The following is a 24,952-nucleotide window of genomic DNA, read 5'->3' on the forward strand; positions in this document are numbered from 1 at the left end:
ACATGAAGGTTACTACCAATAGTGCTGACATGGTTAATCATTGTGACGACATCATTGATTCAACACATGAGGCATAGAGTTTCCTAGTAGGTATTGATAATGTAGGGACCATGGTCATGGTTCTGAGGTTTAAAAGAAATGAGTTATGAAAATGACATCAACAATTGTTTCATTCCATATGGGCCTTGTTCGGCAAATAGTAAACCTCAAAGAGAAATGGCCAAGTACATGACACCAATCGTCTCCTAGAGTGTAGGGAAAATCGGTTCAACTCGAAATGAGAATATTTTGGCACCCGGAATGTGATATGGGTTTCAAAATGCATGAAATTGCATTACGCTCTTAACATTAACTAACACAAGGAATATATGTCACAAGCCCATGGGGATGAAAAATAAGTTGAACACTTGTGAGATTATTATCATTCTCACAACTTAACCTTTGCCTATAGTTGATCCTATATGAGAGGACTAGAGATACGACGAATTTTTCTTTCAATGCAATATGCTCATCATAAGGCTGCTTAACTTTCAACCTCACACAAGTGAATTCATGTAGCTAGGACATCTTAATGTTAGTTAGAGAGAATGAATACTTTGCTGTGAGCTAGATATGTTTTTGTCATAACAACTCTCAAGCTGCAATACTAGGCCACTTCATGGGTAACTACAATGCTAGGAACAATGTGAGTTACTCACTGAGGCATGATCTAGGTGGACATGAAAGTCATACTGAGATGGGCGAACAGAAAGATCTTCTTGTGACAAATTCACGAAAACCTCAAATTCCCGAGAAACTTTATACAGACAAGTGACCATTTCAATTGACACGTACACATATAATAGGTGCTGAGATATGCCCTCATGTTACTAGACAGTGAAAGGATTCATGATAATATACACAAAGGAACAAAGTGATTGTTCAAACCATAGGAGCAACATACACCGGAGAGAAAAAGAGTGGCTCAAGAAGGACCTCAACACTAGGCTGCATTACATTAGATTTGATACCACGTAGGTAAATATTATGGTAGTGCGTGCATAGGCACAAGTGAGCAGATGTTATCCATTTGAATCAAAATATTCTGTAAGAAATTCATCAGGTATGGTCTCTTGTAGAGAATTTAGGAAATCAAGTGGGAAGTATTACTCCTAGAATTATAACTCAATTCAAGGACATAATTATATAGCTCAATTCCACAAGAGGTTGTAAATAAGAGAATTTGTGATAGAGTTGATTCACGAATAAAGCGTCTCGTTCAAAGAGTAGGCACATGCATTGTCTTGTGATTTAACATCTTGGTAAGACCATGTTTATGAGAGCTCTTCAAAATGGGTGCACATATACAACAAGTAAAAATTATGCGGTGTTCATAACGATATAGCAAGGAGTGACGTACTTGGTAACTTTAGATTGACAGGGAAGTACCTTACTTGATGCCCCTCGACTCCACAACCATAACATATTTCAAGAGTCATTCAACACGCCCCAAGTAGCATTTTTTACAAATCAAACATTTTGACTTATTGGTACAAACAACCCTCTTTCGTTTCTTAGGTGCTCTTACCACATGATTTGGTGGCACGATAACATTAATGGGGACAAGTACACTTCCCTTAGCAACTAGTTCTTTCATTCTCTCCTCGCTGACTCGAACCCGAGGGTTACTCATATGAAAAATGAGACATGACGAGGAAATTAGCTTCCTATCTTGATCTCTATCGCACGATCAAAGTATCAAAGAAGTGAGAAATTCCTAAATGTCCAAGTAGCCTCCTCATTATAAATGTAGTCGACAACACACCGATAAGAAGGACTCTACTAGACACGGCTCCGAGACATCCTATGACACTTTAAAACCTTAGGCTCTGACACCAAGTTTGTCATGCCCCAAACTCAGGGAGCATGACCGGCGCTCAACAGAGAGAACCCGGCCGAGTAAGCCTGTTAGATTTTCTTCTACCCAAACTTATCCATGAATAAAGAGGAGATGTACTCCATTAATCAAACACTAAAAGATTTTATTAACAATTTCCTTTTCATTCCCATTAGTAGCTTCATTCATACTTTCCAAAATATTACGAGTTTATAGAATTAATGAAAAACATGATTTCCAAATACCAACATTTCTAGTTCAATTCCCAACATCAATCACAAACCACAACCTGTCTACGGAGCCTCTAAGTACAATAGAAGAGTAATATGGAAATGCCGGCAACAAGGCCCCGGCTATACCTCAAAATACAGTACATGAGAAATAAAAGATACATGACCCCGAAATGAAGTGGGGCTCACCAAATCAGTTGAAAAGAGTGCACTTCTAGCACTAATCAATGCCGCCTGCTGTAGAACCACCTGCATCCATTAAAGATGCGGCGCCCCCGATAAAAGGGACGTTAGTACTATCGAATAGCACTAGTATGTATAGCTAAAAGTCCTCTTTTAAAATAGAATGCCCATATAAGAAAAGGCAACACATATAAACAACAAGTCACAATCAACAATATCCAAATGTCCAATTAAAATATAATAATTTTCAAAATATGAAGATAACACTGTGAAGTGATAATCAAAATAGGATGATAATATTATTTTTGGTTAGGAGATCATTAGCACCGGTATACCACCATCTTTGTTAGCACGAAGTCCGATCACGCCCGATCGGTTAGGCCATCTCCCAACGAACAATGTGGTTTGACATGTGATGCGAAAGAAAGTTGTTACCAAGAGTAGTACCACCATGTGCGTAACATGGCGTCCGATCTCCACCCGATCAGCTAGACCGCCTTCCCACATATGCCGTGCGGGTTGACTTTTCCAATCCACAATTGTTACCATTCTCAACCCAATTAAGGGGAATAATATCACAATTTCTCTAATATTTTAAGTTCATCCCAAATAAGGGGAATAACCACAATCCACCCCTACACCGGCACATGTAGTTTCAGGTGTAAGCCTTATGACCCACCCTTCCTCGGTTTTGCTAACGATGCTTCCAAAAATATTTTTTGATTTGATTTGCACACAGAGGTATCATAAATATAATTGCACTCACCTCAACATATTTCACATTGTATAGATTCTCATTTGTATTTCCAGTCATTCACAACGACAATATTTCCTTGACTCATTTGTCCATTCACAAGATTCTTTATTCCTGGCACGATGGCCATATTTCATATTCCACACTTTCACCTCTTTCAATTTCAAAGATCACCATCAAATATCAACATATAGAATATTTCAGAAATCACAACTTTAAGTTTATTAGAAATGAACAATTTAAGCACAATAGATTTTTTTTTGAGAAATGGAATAATATAATTGGCAATTGATGCGCAAGTTAAAATCATCAATAAGTAACACACTATTTATTCTTGAAATACTTTACCCCAAAAGGGACAATACACAATTTTCACTCACGAATATGTATGAACGCAAAACACATTGAAAATACTCATAAAGCATAGTATTTGTTAAAACATCCACATATGGCATGACTTGAGTATAAAAGCTTTTAGGCAATTCTATTTTCGAAGTCATTTTAAAACATTTGAGTCGAGGCTCATTTCATAATCTTTATCACATATTCTCATTTCATTGGCACCACTAGCCACTACTATAACTTAAATTCTTGGCACGTTGGCCATACTCATATCCCCAATTCACTTATTTCACTTCCAACCATCTTTATAGATTATCAACAATAAAACATTTCCAATCAAGACTTTAGGTACACATATGAGCAATTAAGAGTGTTACTAATATTGAGAGTTTCTCACACAATTTGGCATCATAACCTTCATTTGGAACACGACTCAAAGATATAGCATTTTAATACGCAAACCATACTTTGATATAGCTCAATAATCTTCCCACAAACCTTATTAGTACAAGCATGTATAAATAATACTCTTACACCCAAGAATCATACTCCCAATCACCTATTTTTTACCCCAAACTCGAAATTGAAGACTAGGGGTTTGAATCTTACCTCTTAGATGAAGATCTTGTGAGATTTCCTTGTTAGATTTCAAGGCTTGGGCAAGATATTGATGAACAAAATACTTCATCTACTTTATCTCTCTATAACACTCTCATTTATCTCTAAAAATCCTCAGATGATTGCCCAAAATAAGCCCTAAAGCCCATTTATTTAATAGGTAATACACCATATAAATCTTCATATCAAGAGAGTTATGCTCATTTGAAGTTAGATCTTGTGCGAACTCACTTGAAACTTTATCCCATCATAAAAAATTTTAACTTGACATAGCCTTGGGGCTCTTCTTAGACCATAAACCATTATTAATGCACCTCATACATATATTATCATGATAAATTAATATCATTCATATAATTGTCCTTGTTTGCACACAAAATAATATACTTGGCGCACATCAACTTTATTAATAGCGCTTAAGTACTTCGAAATTTTTTGGGGTGTTACATCCACCCGCTCAGCCAGCTAGAGGAGGGGATGGACAGGTAGAGGTCTCCCTAGAGGGGTGGCTAGGCCAAATTCTATGATCTTTTGAGTAGGACAGAGGCAGTTGCTTCAGACTCAGTCATTACAGGTATGGTTCCGATTTGTCATAGAGATGCATGAGTCTTATTTGATCCGGGATCCACTTATTCATATGTCCAAGCCTGTGGGAGATTCTATTATTGTGGATCGTGTGTATCGGTCGTGTTTAGTTGTTATTGGTAGTTTTGAGACCATAGTTGATATTTTGTTACTCAATATGGTAGACTTTGATTTGATCTTGGGCATGGACTGTTTGTCGCCCTATCATAATTTTCTTGATTGTCATGCCAAAACTGTGACGTTGGTTATGCCAGGTTTACCACGGTTAGAGTGGAAGGGTACATTAGATTATGTTCCTAGCATGGTTATCTCATTTCTAAAGGCTCAGCGGATGGTCGAGAAGGGGTGTAATGCTTATCTAGCCTTTGTGCGAGATGTCAGTGCTGATACTCCTACCGTTGAGTCAGTTCTGGTAGTGAGAGACTTTTCAGATGTATTTTTAGCAGATCCTTAGGGCATGCCGCCCGACAGGGATATCAATTTTGGTATTGACTTGTTGTCGGGCACTTGGCCCATTTCTATTACACCATATCGTATGGCCCTAGCGGAGCTGAAGTAGTTGAAGGAGCAGTTGCAAGAGTTGCTTGATAAGGTATTCATTCGGCCTAGTGTGTCGTCGTGGGGTGCTCTGGTCTTGTTTGTGAAGAAGGATGATGGTTCTATGCGCATGTGTATTGATTATAGTTAGTTGAACAAGGTTACGGTGAAGAACAGGTATCCATTGCCATGCATTGATGACATATTTGATTATCTACATGGTGCTAGAGTATTTTCCAAGATTTATTTGCGGTCAGGTTATCATTAGCTAAAGATTCGGGATCCAGATATTCCAAAGACTGCCTTTAAGACTCGGTATGGTCACTACGAGTTCCTCATGATGTCATTTAGGCTGACCAATGCCCCAATAACATTTATGCACCTGATAAATAGTGTAATTCAGCCTTATCTTGATTCATTCATCATTGTATTTATTTACAACATCTTGGTGTACTCCCGTAGTCAGGAAGATCATGAGCAGCATTTAAGGATCGTGCTCCAGACCTTGAGAGAGGAGAAGTTATATGCAAAGTTCTCAAAGTGTGAATTCTGTCTTGATTCTATGGTGTTTTTGGGTCATGTGGTGTCGAGTGAGGGGATCAAGGTAGATCCGAAGAAGATTGAGGCGGTGCAGAGTTGGCCTAGACCGTCTTCAGCTACTGAGATATGGAGTTTCCTTGGTTTGGCTGGGTATTATCATTGTTTTGTAGAGGGCTTATCATCTATTGCTGCACCTATGACCAGATTGACCCAGAAGGGTTCTCCTTTTAGATGGACCGAGGAGTGTGAGGAGAGCTTTCAAAAGCTCAAGACTGCTTTGACTACAGCCCCAATGTTGGTGTTTCCTACGGGTTCAGGGTCTTATATTGTGTATTGTGATGCGTCATGTGTTGGCCTTGGTGCGGTGTTGATGCAGGACGGTAGGGTGATTGCCTACGCATCTCGACAACTGAAGACTCATGAGAAGAATTATCCAGTCCACAATTTAGAGTTGGTAGCCATTGTTTATGCATTGAAGATCTGGCGGCATTATTTATACGGTGTTCCTTGTGAGGTCTTTACTGACCACCGGAGTCTACAACATCTGTTCAAATAGAAAGATCTTAACTTGCGGCAGCGAAAGTGGTTAGAGTTACTTAAGGACTATGATATCACCATTCTATATCATCCCGGAAAGGCCAATGTGGTGGTAGATGCCTTGAGTCGAAAGGCAGAGAGTTTGGGTAGTTTAGCATATCTACCGGTATTAGAGAGGCCATTAGCATTGGAGGTTTAGGCCTTAGCCAACCAGTTTGTTAGATTGGATATTTTGGAGCCCAGTCGAGTTCTTGCTTGTGTGGTTTCTCGGTCTTCTCTATATGACCGTATTAGAGAGAGTTACCATGACGACCCTCATCTGCTTGTCCTCAAGGATATAGTTCAGCATGGCGATGCTAAGGAGGTTACTATTGCGGATGACGGTGTGTTACAGATGCAGGGCCGATGATGTGTGCCCAATGTGGATGGTTTGTATGAGTTGATTCTTCAGGAGGCTCATAGTTCGTGTTACTCCATTCATCCAGGTGCCGCTAAGATATATTAGGACTTGAGGCAGCACTATTGGTAGAGGAGAATGAAGAAAGACATAGTGGAGTATGTATCTCGGTGCCCAAATTGTCAATAGGTAAAGTATGAGCATCAGCGACCGGGTGGTTTGCTTCAGCGGCTTGAGATTCCTTTGTGGAAATGGGAGTGAGTAACCATGGACTTCATTTTTGGCCTCCTACGAACTCAGAGGAAGTTTGATGCAGTATGGTTGATTGTGGATAGGTTGACCAAGTCAGCCTATTCATTCCGGTAGTGACTACCTATTCTTCAGAGCAGCTGGCTTAGGTTTATATCCGCGAGATTGTCCGACTTCATGGCATACCGGTATCTATCATCTCTGATCAGGGTATGAAGTTCACATCACATTTTTGGAAGGCTGTACAGCATGAGCTACGCACACGGGTTGAGTTGAGTACAACATTTCACTCTCAGACGGACGGACAGTCCGAGAGCACTATTTAGATATTGGAGGATGTGTTTCATGCCTATGTTATGGATTTTGGGCGCATTTGGGATCAGTTCTTGCCACTTGCGGAGCTTGCCTACAACAATAGCTACCAGTCGAGTATCCAGATAGCTCTGTATACGGCTCTATATGGGAGACGGTATTCTCCTGTTGGGTGGTCTGAGTCAGGAGAGGCTAAATTATTAGGCATGGATCTGGTTCGAGATGCTTTGGAGAAGTTAAAGATGATCCAGGACCGTCTTCGTACAGCCCATTCGATATAGAAGAATTATGCGGATCGAAAGGTTCGTGATGTTGCATTCATGGTCGGAGAGTGAGTTTTGCTCTGGGTTTCACCCATGAATGGTGTGATGAGGTTTGGGAAGAAGGGCAAGTTGAGCCCTAGATATATCGGACCTTTTAAGATCCTTGAGAGGGTTGGAGAGGTGGCCTACAAGCTTGCCTTGCCACCTAGTTTATCTGCGGTTCATCCGGTGTTCCATGTCTCTATGCTCCGGAAATATTATGGCAATCTATCTCATGTTCTAGACTTCAGCACAGTCCAGTTGGATGAGGATTTGACTTATATTGAGAAGCCTGTGGCTATCTTGGATCGGCAGGTCCAGAAGTTGAGATCAAAGGATATTGCTTCACTGAAGGTTCAATGGAGGGGTCATCCGATCGAGGAGGCAACCTGGGAGACCGAGCACGACATGCAGAGTCGTTATCCTCATCTATTCACCACTTCAGGTATGTCCTTATGCACGTTCGAGGACGAACGTTTATTTTCAGAGGGGGAGAATGTAACGACCTGATTGGTCGTTTTGTGTAATTGTGCCCCGTTACCCTTTTTATTACTTCACACTTGTGGGGTTGATTCATTTCGTTCCAGAAAGCTTCCGGGTTGATTTGGACCCTTGAATCTTGACTTAGAAGTTTAAATTTGAAAATGTTCACCAAACTTTGACTTTTGTGAAAATGACCTCGGAACTTTGTTTTTATGACTCCGATAGCTTCATATCGTGATTTAGGACTTGGGCGTATGCCCGGAATTAATTTTGGAAGTCCGTAGGTTGATTTGAGTTGATTTACCAAAATTTGGCGATTTAAAGTTGAAAAGTTTGACCGTAGGTTGACTTTAAGCTATCGAGCTCGGAATTTGATTTTTGGGACTTGGCATAGGTCCGTTATGGCATTTAGAACAATTCTGCAAACTTTGGTGTCGTTTGGAGTTAATTTGATAGGTTTTGGACGCTTAGTTGTAATTCTAGAAGTTGTTGAAAATTTCTTTGAAAATCATGTGTTTTAGTATTCGATTCATAGTTTTAGATGTTATTTTTGTGTTTTGATCGCGCGAGCGAGTTCGTATGATGTTATACTTGTGTGTATGTTTAATTTGGAGCCCCGGGGACTCGGATGAGTTTCGGACATGTTCCGGAAGTGTTTTGGACTAAATACTTTGCAAAAACTGATGTCTGTTGCTGTGGTGTCGCAAATGCAAACACCAGGCTCGCATTTGTGAAGGCAACAGATGATGGGTAGTTGTCGCAAATGCGACCTCATCTTCACATTTGCGAAGACACCATAATTTGGTCATGTTCGCAATTGCGAACAATTTGTCCGCTTTTGCGATGTTCCCCAGTTTGCAATTGCGATGTATGTTGAGCCTGTCAGGGTTCGCAAATGCGAGCCCTAGTCCGCAATTGCGAGGGTTCACAAATATGAACCCTGTATCGCAAATGCGACATCTGCGAATGGTTAAAGGGTTGGGAGACGGGATTTTTGATTCATTCTCACATTGTTGAACCCTAGACTCGGTAGGAGGCGATTTGGAGAGGGGATTTTCACCTACAAACCTTGGGTAAGTGATTCTAATCTATTTCTAATCATATTCCATCAACATATCTTATATTTTAACATCAAAATTATGTGAATCAAAGTAGAAATTGGTGAAACTTTGCTAAGTTTTTGAAAAATAAGAAATTGAGTTTTGAGAGTAGATTTGGACTCGAATTTTAAAATTAATCACATATATAAAATCATGGGGTCATGGGTAGATGGAATCTACCATTGGACCCGAGTTTTGACTAGGCAAGCCCTGTGTTGACTTTTGTTGACTTTTTGATAAAAGTGTAATGACCTTAACTTTATCTATTGCAATTGAATTCCCTAGCATTGTTTGATGATATTGAGTCGATTTTGGTTAGATTTGAGCCGTGTGGAGGCGGATTTTAAGGGAAAAGCTATTTTCGAGGGTTGAATTGGCCTAGTTGAGGTAAGTGTCTTGCCTAACTTTGTGTGGGGGAACTACCCCTTAGGATTGGTATTGTTTGATTCAATTGTGCTAAGTGAAATCCTTGTATGTAAGGTGACGAGTGGGTACACGGGTTGTACGTAGTATTTGACCGATTTAGGCTACTTAGACTAATTCCATACTTTAATTGAAATGCCATATTATGTTCTAATTTCTCATAGTCAAATTATCCTTAATTGTGTTAGACTATCCTTAAAAGAATATTTCGTGTTGCTTCATTATTCTAGTAGTTGTAGTCCGTACATGATCATTGTAGCACTTTAATTGCTTCTTTTATGCTATATTTATTGTTAACTTCCAGTACTAGTTCTTGCTATTATCTTGTTCCGTATCAGTTATTCTTCACTTTTCGTTACTTATTCGTATTATATTTTTATACTGTCTATTTCATATTCTAGTAGGTGTCTTGACCTGGCCTTGTCACTACTCTACTGAGGTTAGGCTTGATACTTACTGTGTACCATTGTGGTGTACTCATACTACGCTTCTACACATCTTTTTGTGCAGATTCAGGTACGTCTGCTCGTGCCGGTCGTTAGAGGTTGTTGAGGTTGCTGCTTGGGAGACTTCAAGGTATAGCTGCTCCACGTCCGTAGGCCTCGGAGTCACCTTCCCTATTTTATTTCTTGTTGCATTTTTCTTTCGAACAGTGATGTAGTAGTACTCTAGTTGTATTTTGTAGAGCTTATGGCTCAGTTCCACCGGTTTTGGGGTGTGTATTATAAGATTTTGTTTTTCGGAAGGCTTTATCTACTATTCAATTATTTTCAGTAACTTATTAGTTTATATCTTTTTAGTTGTTACTATTTATTAGGCTTACCTAGTCGTAGAGACTAGATTCCATCATGACATCCTTCAGAGGGATATTGGGGTTGTAACAGTAGGGGAAGTTTGTGACATGAGTTCTAGTCATGGGTAGAATTCCTGGGTTCTTGATTCTAATGCTACTTTCTACACTTGTCCACACAAGAATTAGCTTGCAACTTACAAGCAAATGAGTGGGATTGTCTACATAAGAGATGATAATCCATTAGCGGTAGAGGTGATTGGTAACATAATATTGAGAATGTTTGATGGAATTACCAGAAACTTGAGTGTTGGCATGTTCCTCTAATAAAGAGAAAAAAATTTTTCATTTTGACTTTTGATGATCAAGGGTATATGTTTTAGTCAGAGAATGCAACACTTAAAGTGTGTAAAGGCTCCATGGGGTAAACTGCATTCTAAATTGTATCATCTTCAGACTAATATAGTTCAAAGGGAAGCTGTTATAGCTTCTGGAAAAGGTGATTTGAATCAGTCTCAGTTGTGAAACTTGCGACTTAGTCATATGAGTGACGAGGGATTATCTTTGTTGAGCAAGCAGAATTTGCTAGATGGGTAAAAAAATCAAGTTTTGAATTTTTGTGAACATTGTGCATTTCGTAAACAGACAAAGGTGAAATTCAGCTAGAAAGCAAAGAGCAAGGCCAGAGACAAGTTAGATTATATACATTTAGACTTGTGGGGAAAAAACAGAGTTTCCTCCAAGAGTAGTTCCAGATATTTATGACTTTGATTGAGGATTACTCAAGAATGATATAGGTGTATTTTCTGAAAATAAAAGATGAGGCATTTCCGACATTTGTTAAATGGAAAATGATGATTGAGAGGCAGACATAAAGAAAAGTATAAGCGTCTTCTGATTGACAATGGGTTATAATTTTGTAACACTGAGTTCAATGATATCTGCAGCAGAGAGGGCAGAGAGGGCATAGTAAGACACTGCACTTGTGTCGGAACACCATAATAAAATGGTATTGCAGTACATATGAATAGAAAACTTTGTGATAGGGCATGAAGCATGCTTTAACACTCATGTGTTAGGAAGAATTTTTGGGCTGAAGCAATCAATACAGCTTGTTATTTGGTCAACAAATCTTCATCCACAGCTATTGAGTTTAAAAATCCTTTTGAGGTATGGTCTGGTACGGATGCTGATTATTCAAATTTGAGGATATTTGGTTGTCCTGCTTATGCCCACGTGAGGGATGAAAAACTTGAGCCGAGGGTAAATAAGTGCATATTTCTAGGGTATGCAACTGAAGTGAAAGGTTATAGAATATGGTTCACAAATCAAAAGATCCTGGGTTAATTATCAGTAGCGAAGTGACATTCAATGAATCTGCCTTACTGGACAATCAGAGGGAGAAGGCAATAGCAGAAACATATCGGTGTCAGTGACCGCATAGAGCTAGAAATTAAATCTCCACTAGCTCAGCCCAGTAGTTCTAAAGTAGAGAAAGTGGAAGAGGTACAAAATATTGATCAAGATGATAATATTAATTACTTGTGCAACATCAACCATATAACATTACAACAATGAGAGAGAAGAGAGTAATTAACCGACCGCATAGGTTTGTAAATGTAACTAATGGAAATCTTCTTAGATATACGAAACCTTTGGGATTTGTTTTGACAGTTGCAGAGACCGTTGACACATTTGAGTGTAATAGCTATCGAGGAGCTATTTCGAGTACAGAACCAAATGGACGGATTTGTGTTATAGTTAAAGAGATTGGTCTCTTAACAACTTTAGGTGTTGCCTAGACTTGGTTGATGTTTGCGGCAATTGGCAGAGATCTTGCGAGGGCTGAGGGCAAGGTAGAGAGACATTGAGAATTCAAGACAAAAGGAAGATTTGTTATTTGTGGCTTAATTTTTTTCCTTATATTTTAGGAAACCCATAATCGTTATAGATTTGGGAAAACCCATTGTTCTAATAGTTTGGGAAAGGAAAACTTATTGTCCTTATCGGATTAGAAAAATCTTTCTCTTATAGGTTTTGGACTATTTGGGATCTATAAATAGAGGTGTAGTTGGGGATTCTATATATTGTATTGTATTTTTCTTCTCATTTATAGTGGAAAACTCTTTCTGCTTCTGCCCTGAGGATTAGGTTTAGTTGAACCACGCTAAATTCTTGTGTTGATTTTTCTTCTCTATTTGTTTTGTGTGTGATTGTGTGCTAGTTAACCCACGATTTTCAGCAATAAAAAGGGACAAATGCAAGGTTAAAAAGAGAGGGTATCAAGAGCTTTGAGAAGGTTTGGATAAAACAAATTGGTACTTCATTTATTCATAAAATATAAAATTAGATACGAATACAGCTTTATTGAACCTACAATGATACAATATTACAAAATCTCAGTAGCAACAAAAACAATGCTGGGTGATTTTCTCATATGCCTAAGTTTTATGTGTGGATTTATCCGATACCTGTGAGATAGAAGATACTCAATAAATAGTCAAGGTAAAATACTAAAAGAAGGAAAGGTTAGCAGGTATCTGGATACCAATGTTATCAGACTAAAGTAATTTACCATTATAACAATACGTTTTAAAAAGCTTAAAGAAAAGAGAAGAGATAATTGACCTCATTTTTCAAATCAAATTCACCTCTTTAATGATTTCCAATCAGATCAAAGAAACAAAATGAGCAATGTTATTCCAAGTAAGCATTACTATTTAACTGTAGAATTCACAAAGAAGAAAAACAATGTAATGTTTTGACATGATGAAGCTGGACATGCTAAACTAGTACTACTAGTAAATTCCTCTTTCATTATCCTTCAAAATTAGCAATGTTATTCCAAGAAAACATTACTAATATTAACAGTACAATTCACAAAGAAGAAACAATGTGATGTTTTTGACATGGCATCGAAAGAGATAAGTGTTGATTAATCTTGCTAACATGCTAAACTAGTACTAGTATATTCCTCTTTAATTTCTTTCAAAATTCATGGTTTTGACTTGAACTGAGGCACAGCAGTTTGCAGTTGTAGTCATGGTTCACCAGTATTCAGTCTCAAGGCTAAATGGTAAATTCTGCATTTGGAAGCGCATCTTGTCCTCAAGCCTGAACCAAAAACAGTTTCAAGATTCTGGTTTCAGCTGTAGCAAGGCTGAAACAACAAATACAAAAATTTCTTTTATCCTTAATCAGAGGTCTTGAGTTCGTCCTGAAAATGTATCTTGTTTGATAGAGAGCGATAAAACCCTCATAGTAGGCTTTCTATAGAGCAAATCCGGATGAGTGGGGTCAATTAATTCCGAGACCAGATGGTTGAAGAAAGGAAAAAGAAAACAACTGTCACAAATCTTGACCTAATTGGCCTTACCTTGAGAAGAATTAATTCCTGTGAAAGAAACTCTGCCAAAACCCATATGACCAACTCGATACAACTCTAACCAAACTTCCTCTGCATCAATTCTTGCACGAAAACTGTCCTTTAACTCTTCCTCCCCAAATTGGGAATTTACCATACCCAATGTCCCTACTTCTCCTTCTTCTTCTTCTTCTCGTTTTACACTGTCCGCATACATTACGCGGTCAGCACTGTAACAGCAACTCTTGTCATCTTTCCTCTTCTTCTCCAACTTCTTCTTTTTCGCCATTCGCAAGCATTTCTTTCCCACCATCCAAGGAATCTTGAGAAATGCTAGTGCCAAAATGTTCACTACAGCACAGGGGCAGCAGCAAACCGCTACACAATCGGCGATTAAGCCACCGGTGCATGCCTTACATGATTTCCCACTGCATTCAATCGGATCTCCACAATCATCTTCGTCCACCACCGTGTGCCGGTGGTTCTTGCCGTTCGTGGTGATGGCATTTCTTGAAGGGATATTTCCATTTCCACTACCCTTTTTGTTACGTTGAGCTTTTGGACATGAGTATCCATCCATGTCACTGTCTAAAACTCAGTTCCTATGTTTGATGATTTGCTGATAGACTAGGCCTGCAAAAGGAATCAAAAAGACTATGCATTTATTCTTTTGATTTTATATAAGACCCTCTGTTTTTTCTCTACATATTGTAAAAAACGTACATATACAAGCAGAGAGGCAGATGCAACCTCTTTTTATAGAGTCTACCTAAACTCAATACTTCCACACAGAAAATGAATATGCATTAAAAAAACTACTAGAATTTTAACAAAATTTAAATTCTAAACCCCTACTTTAAAATATAAACAACGTGTTCAATTTAAGATTCTCAAAGGTTTGAACCCAAGATCAAATCCTGAACTCGCTTCTAACCAGTGTTTTAAAAGGCGTGGGGCGTAAGGCGAGGCGTTTTCCATATGTATTTAATTTTTAATATTTTATAAAATAATATAATGACAGTAAATATTTATAAACAGGTAAAATTGCATAAAAATTGAAGAAAACTATATATATATATATATATATATATATATATATATATATATATATATATATATATATATATATATATATATTATGTGTGTGTTCTCAACAAAAAACTAGTCAAACAATTTATTATACGCTACCTACAAGCAATATTTTAAAAGGCGGGAGCTTTAGGTGGGGCGTTTTACTTGATATGGGGCGAGGCGTAAGCCTGGAGGGGGGAGGGGGGGGACGTAAGCCCCATGGATCTTTAAAAATTTTAATTTATAAATTAATAAAATAACATAATAACATAAAAAAATATAAAATATAAATTAAAAGTTAAAAATTAAAAGAAAATTAAAGGAACTCATAGAAAAATAATATCTAGCATGATTCTTAAGTATAACTAATGCATATAAATTACGTATAACGTCTTTAACTTTCAAATAATTAAAAACTTATAATTTCTTTAAAAAAATGATCAAACTCTATATTTTACCTTCCTAAAAGTAAATAATTAATAAAACCTTATTAGTACGATAATTAAAATATTACTCCTTCATGAATAAATACAAATTAGTTTAAGATATCAAATTAATAAAAGTGTATAACAAGGAGGGACAAATGAACTAAGACACGACCAATAACAAGTGAAGATCTAAATTCGCAATACTATGTCTCATTATTAGAGTTATGCTCAATCTTCATATTTCTATCGATGAATAGAACTTTTATCATTAATTTGTTAAAAAATTTTGAAGGTCAACGATATTAATTAGGAAATTCGACATGTGATTTGCGTTAGAACTGTTAGGCGAGCCCCGAGCGTTAGGCGTTAGGCGTATTTAGGGTGCAGGGTCAGGCGCTCGGGGCGTAAGCCTCACAGAACTAAGCCCATACATGAGCCCCAGGGCGTTTTGCAAGTGCCCCACCCAGGGACGAGCCCCGAGCGAGTCCCAAAATTCTAACTCAGCACAAGTTGGATGCAATATGACCGAATACAATATTTTTACCCAACACTAAAACTTCAACAAATATTAAGTTCTTAACCCGTATCTTTAAAAGTAAAATGACTAAAATATAAAGGTTGAACCCATGTAAATTCTAAATACACATAATTCTCCTAAGTCTGAAAAGTGCAAATACAACGAAAATGACTGCAACGGCAAAGCAGGACTGGGGATGATCAGCTTTCGGGAATTGTGTATGCTAGGACTTTGGGAGCCCCCTTTGACTCTTAATGGTTTTTCGAAAGTACGTACTACTACTAGTAGTAACAAGATAAAATGTTTCTTCCCATGCAATTATTCTTGTATTTCCCAAGTGGGTAATGAGGTCCATGTATTTAGTGCATGCTAGGGTAGAAATATTTACATAGAAAAGAAACGAAGGGTAAAAAAAAAATTCTCCATGCTCACTTTAACTGCCTGAGAACACAGAGGAATTTAAGAGGACGGATATGGTAAAAAGCGTGGTGAAGAATTCCTTACATTATTACATATCCAAGTATATATTTTTAACAATCTGTCCCCTCCATACCCAAGGTGAAAAATATGGTTTGGTTGACTATAGTAATAACCCCGGAATCTTTATGCTCCTTTTTCCTGTCCTTTTCCTAAGATACGTGGTACTACTTCTGTTTCAATTTAGATGAGTTAGTTTGACTTGACATAAAATTTAAGAAAGAAAAGAAACCTTTGAAATATGTGGTCATAAAAGCTGAAGGGGTAAAAATTTTGTGGGACCATACTATTTGTGTGACTATAAAAGTTTCTCATTAAGAGTAAAGTGAGTAAAATGAAAAGTTCAAAGTTAAATTGTTTCTAAATATAGAAATGTGTCATTCTTTTTGGAATGGATTAATACGAAAAGTGTGTCATTTAAATTGAAACGGAGAGAGTAATATAATTGCAAGGAGAAAAAAACCTGCATGAATATATTTTGTAAAAACAAGAAGATTAATTTTCCATTTCCCTTTATTAATTATGATGGCTCAATTAAATGTAAGCAAAAACCTATAAGGAACCTAAGTGTAGCAACAGAGTTAGACTCAGGATTTAAAGTTAATATATGTGAAACCACAGTAATTTTTCCCACATATATAATTGGTGTTCAAAATACTAAGTTGAATCCAAATACAATACACCCCTTCCGCCATCCGCCCTTGTGTAGCAGTAATGGATAAAGGCTATGAGGCCTATGGGCTATGGCTAATTGGAATTTTGGCAGACTGCAGGATGTAGTTATATTATGAATAGTGTTGATGGGGATACAACTTTGTCACCAAAAGAATGAAACATAGCTTAAAAGGGAATGTAAGAAATGTGACTTAGATAGAGACCCTTCACACAGAATCCAAGTTTGTGTAACATCATTCTCCAATTAGGAATGTCATAAATTCGATACTTCATTTCATGTCTTGGATACAATATATTACCATATATTAGCTTTTCAACTTTTTATATCTTTTTCACTGGACATAGATCAATGATCCCTCTTGTTCTTGCATTGAATTTTCAGTGGACAATGCCTACTACAACTCCATCAACTCTTTTTTTCCTTAAATGAAAGTTTATTTGTTTCGACTTTAAGGGTTACGGTAGGATGGATAGGTCCTTCCATACTTAATCAGAGGTCTTAAATTTGAGTCTTGAGAATGAAAAAATTTCTGATAGAAAACACTCTCCTATTAATGGACCTAATGCGATATAAATTCGGATTAGTTGGGGGGCTAATGCAAGTACCGGTTTGAAAAAGAAAAGAAGTTTACTATCTTCACCAATCCTTGTACTCATTTTTTACTTTAAGTTCTGAACAAGTCAAAAACTATAACCACGTGATATGTCTTCCTTCAAAATATACGAACTCACTAACATCTACAGTAAAATTACAAGTGCAGTGGTTCGACTGGGTATTAATTACCCTTATTTAGAGGACGTGGCTGGTATCTTTTTCTTAGCTTCGTATATAACTCTCTTTTTCATGCTTTTTTGTAATAGGTTTGATCTCAGGATGAAAGCCTACATAAAAAGTGTATTAGTTCTTTGCATTAACATTGTATATAAAAGAAACCACCTGCTATTACAAATAGTGTGATGTTTTTGCAGTTTCTCCTTTGTTTGTCTCAGTTGTTATAGAGGCAGACACATTAGGAACTGCTTTTGATAGATGCATAAATATGTGTAATAAAGATGCTACTTGTAAGTACTACTATGTGCTGATAAAATATACTCCTATAAACTATTTTATCTTCTCAAGAGCAAAAAAATGACATTCAATAACAAATAACTCCTAATATCACCACTTATTGACAATTTGAAGAATAGAATAACTCACTATTGACATTTAAATTGCATTGATCGTATAATTCTTTTTACAATTCAACGTATATAACTATTTAAATAGAAATGAAAATAACTTAAAAGTTCATGCTTGAGAGTTCCAGGGCTGATTGAACAACTGATATGCTAGGCGTTTGCCAATAAGAGAATAAAAGATGATCTAGTGGAATAGTCTAGGTATGTGCACTATGTAACCTTGTGATAAAAAGAAGAAGAGTAACACGAGATTTGATGAAATAGTTGAGATGCTTAAATTACCTTGAAAATTATAGTTATAAAAAAGGGAATATGAGATCTAGCATTGATCAAATATATTTATATACCTTTTCAATTATTTTAGAACAAGAATCTTACATTCATAGCGTGATAATCAAGTTGTATAACTCCAATGTGGAATAGAAATGTTATATTTCAATACCATTTAGTGTTGTGAAGTTCAGAAGTATTATAATTAGTAGCACTAATTAATTAGCCCAAGCTTCACATGCTGACAGTAAAGTATAGTATGACCACGAGGTGAGATCAGGGAGGCATAAGGATGGAACACAAGAATCTACTCCCAATGCAGTGTATGTGGAGATTCCACATGGGGTGTTTCCCAGATTTGGGGTTTTGTTTTTCTTCATGGTCTTATATTACTATTCAAACATATAGAAACATGGATGGTAAAGTTCGTCAATATTTTTTAGGTTATAACTATTGATAGTATAGAGTATTTGCACCTAGGTTTAAGTTTTATGTATAAAAATATTTATATACAATCATATCATTTATTAGGTAATTATAGGTAAACTTTTCAATAAGAATTATTTGTTAAAATTAATTATGAACATGCTAAGTGTACTTCTAATGTTAATTTAATCGAAGAGACTGCGGCAAATACCACCGAGTTAATTATCAACTGTTCTTAATTACTACTTCTCCGTTCACTTTTACTTCACAAGTTTTGACTTTTCAAGACACTTAAAAAATAATAAATAAACTGTATAATATAATATAATATCCATATTAATTGATACATATTTTATTGAATTTGAGAAAATGATTTGAAATGAGTAATAAATATTGTGGGTATAACAGGAAAAAAAAAATTATCTTCTCTTCATATGCGTAAAGTGATAAGTAAAAATATAAATCTATTTTTAATATACATACCAAGTAAAAGTGAACGGAGGGAGGCCGGAGTGCAACTTTAGGAATAACGATTAATCGGATTCAGTGTTGAAGAAATCAAGATCATTAAAGTTCTTATAGGAGTTACACAGTACCATTCACGTGAACTTTGCATTACTCTAAAGATAAAACAAATTCAAGGGTTAATGCTTGTCTTTTTGTTTTGCTAATGCTATTTGACTTGGTCAAAGTACGGCACTTTAGCAGTAATGTTTTCACATAAAGCAACACTTTACCTTTTTTTTTTTTTTTTTTTTTTGTGAAAAAAAATCGTTCTCTGATGTTTCTTTTAAGGGTTTAATTTGTGTGCAGTGAGTGGGGTATGACCAAATTAAAATTAACTATAACAGCAAGTAACTGTTAATCCTAATTTAGTAACATAGACTTACAGATTCTTTAATTATTAGAGAGTTCAAGTCTGTACACTGATAGGGTAAGAGATGTCAATATCATCGGGTTACTTAAATAGTTAAATGTAATTACATATAGCTCCATTTAATAAGCATTATTTAGTAATCTAAAACAAATAATAAATAACATACTATAATAAATTAAATTACAATAATCACAAAAAAATAATTTCAATGTACATATAACTTAAATTCAAGCAGGGTGGGGTCTTGTGGAGGGTCAGGACTCAGGTGGCGTTACAGATGCACTACAAGTCAAAATGACAATAAGTTAATGGATTGCACGATATTTTTAACAAGGATGGGTCCAAAATTTTCTTATTTTTTAAGCATTTGTCTATGGTATTTTATGCTAGAACCAGGTAAACAGCTATGTGGACCCACCATCCACAACAATGTCCTTGGTAGTTTCTTACTACTGAAAATTTACTATATTCAGTCATGAATGCCAGGTTAAAAGGCTAGTATGATTTTGTTATATTCTTATACATTATAAAATCTTTTTTAATATATAGAAAGGAATGATTTCAGTTATATTCGTAACATTCGTTTATGAAGTTCATAGCATGTTTGGCCAAGTTTTTATAATCAACTTATTTTGAGGAATGCATTTTTTTCAAAAGTACTTTTAAAAAAAGTATTTTTAGTAGTGAGAAGCAGTTTGGCTAATCAATTTGAAAAACACTTTTGAGTAGTAATTAGTGTTTGGCCAATCTTTTAAAAACTTGGAATATTACAAATTGGAAAAACGAAACACATGAATACAAGCAACCAAATTGCATAACCATGTATATGAAAAGGAATTTTAAAAGGGTTAATTTGAAACAAAAGATCATTAATGCGTGGTTGAAGATGAAGTAATCTCTTCGGTGGGTACGTAAACAACAACAACAATCCACTATAATTCCATTTGTGGGGTCTGAAAAGGTTAGTGTGTACGCAGACCTCACCTCACCCCTACCCTGTGTTAGAGAGGCCTTTTCCTATAGACTCTCGGTTTCCTCCCTCCCAGAACTCTCCACCTTGCTCTTGGGCTGAAGAACTCATAACCTCTTGGTTGGAAGTTGAGGGTGTTTACCACTAGAATAACACACTCTTGTCCGCTGAGTACTAGAATCACTCGGTATATAATGTACTATGGAAAGCAGCAAGTAAACAATTTAGGTGCACGAAATTGATCGGCACACCACCGTTATAAAAATATGATTAAAAGCTTGAATTATGAAGCACGAAAATGGCAATATAAATAAGCATACCTGTGGAGGGTACGTGCTCTCTTTAAAGATTTGCTCGAAACTTTCGTTTCTTAGTATTACTTGGCCGCCTGGTGCCTTGAAAAATTTCAGAGGGTTGCATCCAATGCAAACTTCAAAACTGCAGATGAACCACAAGCAATGCAAGCAGCAGGGTTGTTATTAATTTCTCAAGCTGATGATTTTTCAGTTTTTTTGAGTAAACCAATTTTTGCAAAATAGGGACTTTTTGCTTTCTTTCTCTCTTTGAATCTATGAAACAGAAGGGTTTCGATCAGATCTAAGATGCTTAGTATATAACCGACGTTGTAGTTTAGAGAATCATACCACCAAGTTCCAAACAATATATGCGTGGTCTATGCCATTGAAGTTTGAATAAATATTTTAATCCTCCCATTTTTTAAATCTTGACAGCAGCTAACCAAGCTTTTTCCCAGTAACATTATAATATTAATTATTATACGTTTATCCATACACTTTATATCTATTTTATATGTATCCCAGGGAGATTCTTTTTTTCTTTATTTATTTAATAATAACTCTCACCAATATAAAGATTGAATAATTGTACGTGTCAAGACTTGGATAGATGGAATAAGTATTTGCTAGCTTTTATCAACATAAATACATACTTGAATATATGGTAAAAATCACTTAGCGTCTTTTATTTTTATTGGTATTTAAATCCCAATCTCCAAAAACCTCAATTCGTTGATCGTTAGGCAACAAGGTGCTCCTGTATTTCTTTTTCGTTTAACCAACAATACTTTTTGAAAAATACTTTTAAACAAAAGCACATTTCAAAATAAGTAGTTTTTGACAGTTTGACCAAACGAGCTGTCTTTAAATTATCATATAAACTTGAAATGAAGAATTACCAACTGCGGTAAATTAATTTAACCCAATCGTACAAAAAAATTACTTGTGCATAAAACAAAAATTTTGAAGAAATTACTCGACCTACTAATTTCTCAATGGAAGTTGAACATTGTCAAAGATTATTCTAATAAACAATCTAATTTATCTCTGCTTACCATACTTTTTTTCAGGTCAAAAGTTGCTGGAAAAGTGCTTTCTATCGGTGCTCTAAAATGAAAAACGAATGAATGTGAGATAAAAAGGATGTCAGGGACTCCAACATAAATGCTGGGTAAGAAATTGAGGTGGCCCTTGCACTTGCTTGGCCGTTCCGCACCTTTTGTCTCAAGTTATTTTACCTTTTGATTCTTGAAGATCTCACCACCCTTGATTTTACCTCTTTCTTCCATAAATAACAATAGAAATTACTATATTGAAATATTTCTATTTCCTTGTTACAGCGGGTTGAAGAGGCCTTATTTAAAGTAAAAACTTTTTCACGCTGAAGTGGGGTGGCAAAATGGATTATTGTTGCTCCCAAACGCACACGCAATTATACGTGGTCGTACAAGTAATAAAATGATAAATTGAGTGTCGAGCCTACAAAGACTTGTGTTAACCACGACTAGTTTCACCAAGATTACTATTCAGTCAAGTCAATAAGAGTTCAAAAGTGTGATTATACAAAGCAATAATTCTAACAAGTAACTAATTTATCAAGCAGCAAAATAGTTGTTGTGTATTCTGTAGAGACGAATATTCCAGGATTGTGATCGATTCACCAATCCTATTGTGCTCTAATTAACTCTCTTTTTCATACAATTCACTCATGGTTGCTAATTAATCGAACAATTGCTCTCGTAGTATTCTCCCGAATTCCTACTCGCCTATTCAAAATAGATTAACGCCTATATTCTTATGGGATCAATCTATTAAGAACACATTAAGATTACGGTATTTAATTAAGCACGGTGATTAGGTATATTCTGATCATAACCACAAATCCGCCCCCACTCAGAGTTAGGATCATGCTCTCTTCAATTCTTCTCTAATCTAGGCGTAGCTTTCCCAAACATAGCATAGATAGTAAATAGAACCTAACTGTTGGCCAGACAATTAAGCAATTAATCACAGAATTGAAGAAATAACCATATATTAGTGAATTATAATCAAGGTTAAGTCAACTTTAAATGACAATATTTATGGCTAAATCACAACCCTAGAACTATGAATTTTAGCCACTCATGATAATATCAAAACAAATCCACAAGTGTTGAATAATTGAGAATACTAAGAAAAGGTGAAGAAAAATAAGATATCATCGCTCCTGGATGTTTTTCGTGTGTATTTTTTCCTTCAAGTGGCGTCTCCCCTCTCAAAATAGACTTAGTCTTGCTTTTATACGCGTTGAGGGGGTCTTGGGCCGAGATAAAGTTAGTAGAGATGAGGATGTTGAGATGGATGTGCGGGCATACCAGATTAGATAGGATTCGAAATGAAGTTATTCGGGACAAGGTGGGTGTGGCCCCTATTGAGGACAAGATGCGAGAAGCACGACTTTGATGGTTTGGACATATGAGGAGGAGAAGCACATACGCTCCGGTAAGGAGGTGTGAGAGGTTGACATAGGAGGGGCTTATGAGAAGTAGAGGTAGGCCGAAGAAGAGTTGGGGTGAGCTGATTAGGCATGACATGGAGCAGCTACAGCTGACCGAGGACATGACTCGTGATAGGAAAGTGTGGAGGTCGAAGATTAGGATAGTAGGTTAGGTAGTCTATATTATTCATACCGGCAGTGTTAGTACGTACTCTCGCATTTGGTTGGTAGTAGGCTTATTTGAATACTTGTGGTTTTATTTTTTTTTTACATTTCGATCATCTTACTATCTTGTTGCGTATGCTGCTTTTACATGATTTTTCAGTGTTGTCCCATCTTGTTTCTTGTTATTATTGTGGTACATATGCTTACCTGAGCCGAGGGCCTATTGAAAATAACTTTTCTACCCCTACAAAGATAGGGGTAAGGTCTGCGTACACACTACCCTCACCAGACCCCACTATGTGAGATTATACTAGGTATGTTGTTGTTGTTGTTTGTTATTGGGGGAGGGGGGATCTTGGGCCGAAATAACCTTGTCCCGAGCGAACTAGGAGAGATTTTCCGTCACCAGCGCCAAGGGTAGCGTGGGGCGCTATTTCTGGCACTGGGTTATTTTTTATTCTGTAAAGTGCGCCACATGTAGCACCCCACGCTGCTAGTGGCGCTACAAATGGCTATTTTCTAGTTTTTCTCCTTTTTGGCTCCAATCTAGAACCTTTTGTCCCATATTGCCTCTGGATGATTCCTACACATAAAAATACCACGAATTAGCATAAATTATTATATTTTATATCTGAAATCCACGAAACACGAATAAAATGCAAGGCGATATACATATAAATATATATACTTTAAGCTAATATCAATTAACAAAACAAGTATCTACTAGTATTACTAGTAGGGTAAGTATGATTTTCACAAACAAATAAAATACTACTAACAACATCTTTAAAAAAAGAACACAATTAAAATTATATTAATAAAATAAACTCAAGTATATTACAATAACTTTTTCGATGAGTTTCAGTTTTTAAAAAGTATTCAAAATAACCTCATTAAAAATAATACTAAATATTTTCCTGTATAAAACACCGTATAATCACTAAAATTTTATCATTTATTTGATTCGACAGATCGTTCTTAATCAATTTCATTGGCGAGAAAGATGATGAAAGGAAAAAGAAAAAGATTAGCACAACAATTAATCATGGAAGCAGCAACATCCTTCCGAATTAGCCACCCTCCCAGCAAACTCAACTACAGACAGACGAGGAGGAAGATAAGGAAGGGTTCTCAACAACAAGGAGAGTGGAATACGGCATGTTAAGGACATCAAGAACGCTGGTGTTCAATGAAAGAAAAGAAAAAATACACATCTTGCGTTGACCTCAGGATTTGAGGAAATGCTCGATAAATATAAGGGAATTAATAAGTCCCACAACGATATACAAGTATGGGGTAGTAATGATTCCAATAATGTACTCCAACCACTGGACCAATCAAGCCAACATGAATATGGTAGTGCCCTCTTTTCCACTGATCCCAACCCATGTTCAGGGAGGGAGTCCTCAAACCATCAATAGATCAATGACCATGATCGTGTGGAACTGTCGAGGAGCGGGGAACGATGAGTTCAGAAGAACATTCAGATTGATGCTAGACTAC

General features: G+C 36.5%; 1 protein-coding gene across 1 annotated transcript; it reads right to left on the reverse strand.

The window, feature by feature from the left end:
* Positions 1-13,476: 13,476 nt before the first annotated feature.
* On the reverse strand, positions 13,477-21,139 carry LOC107780635 (uncharacterized). Its single transcript, XM_016601225.2, has 2 exons — positions 20,833-21,139; positions 13,477-14,255 (listed from the first exon to the last, which is right to left on the reverse strand). The coding sequence occupies exon 2, from the start codon at positions 14,200-14,202 to the stop codon at positions 13,621-13,623; it is 582 nt and encodes a 193-aa protein (XP_016456711.2). The 5' UTR covers positions 14,203-14,255; positions 20,833-21,139; the 3' UTR covers positions 13,477-13,620.
* Positions 21,140-24,952: the final 3,813 nt, after the last annotated feature.

The sequence above is a fragment of the Nicotiana tabacum genome, chromosome 14, assembly GCF_000715075.1.
Source record: "Nicotiana tabacum cultivar K326 chromosome 14, ASM71507v2, whole genome shotgun sequence".
NCBI lineage: Eukaryota > Viridiplantae > Streptophyta > Magnoliopsida > Solanales > Solanaceae > Nicotiana > Nicotiana tabacum.

Excerpts from the sequence above, each read along its gene's own strand:
- LOC107780635 (XM_016601225.2), bottom strand. The coding sequence starts at position 14,202 with ATGGATGGATACTCATGTCCAAAAGCTCAACGTAACAAAAAGGGTAGT.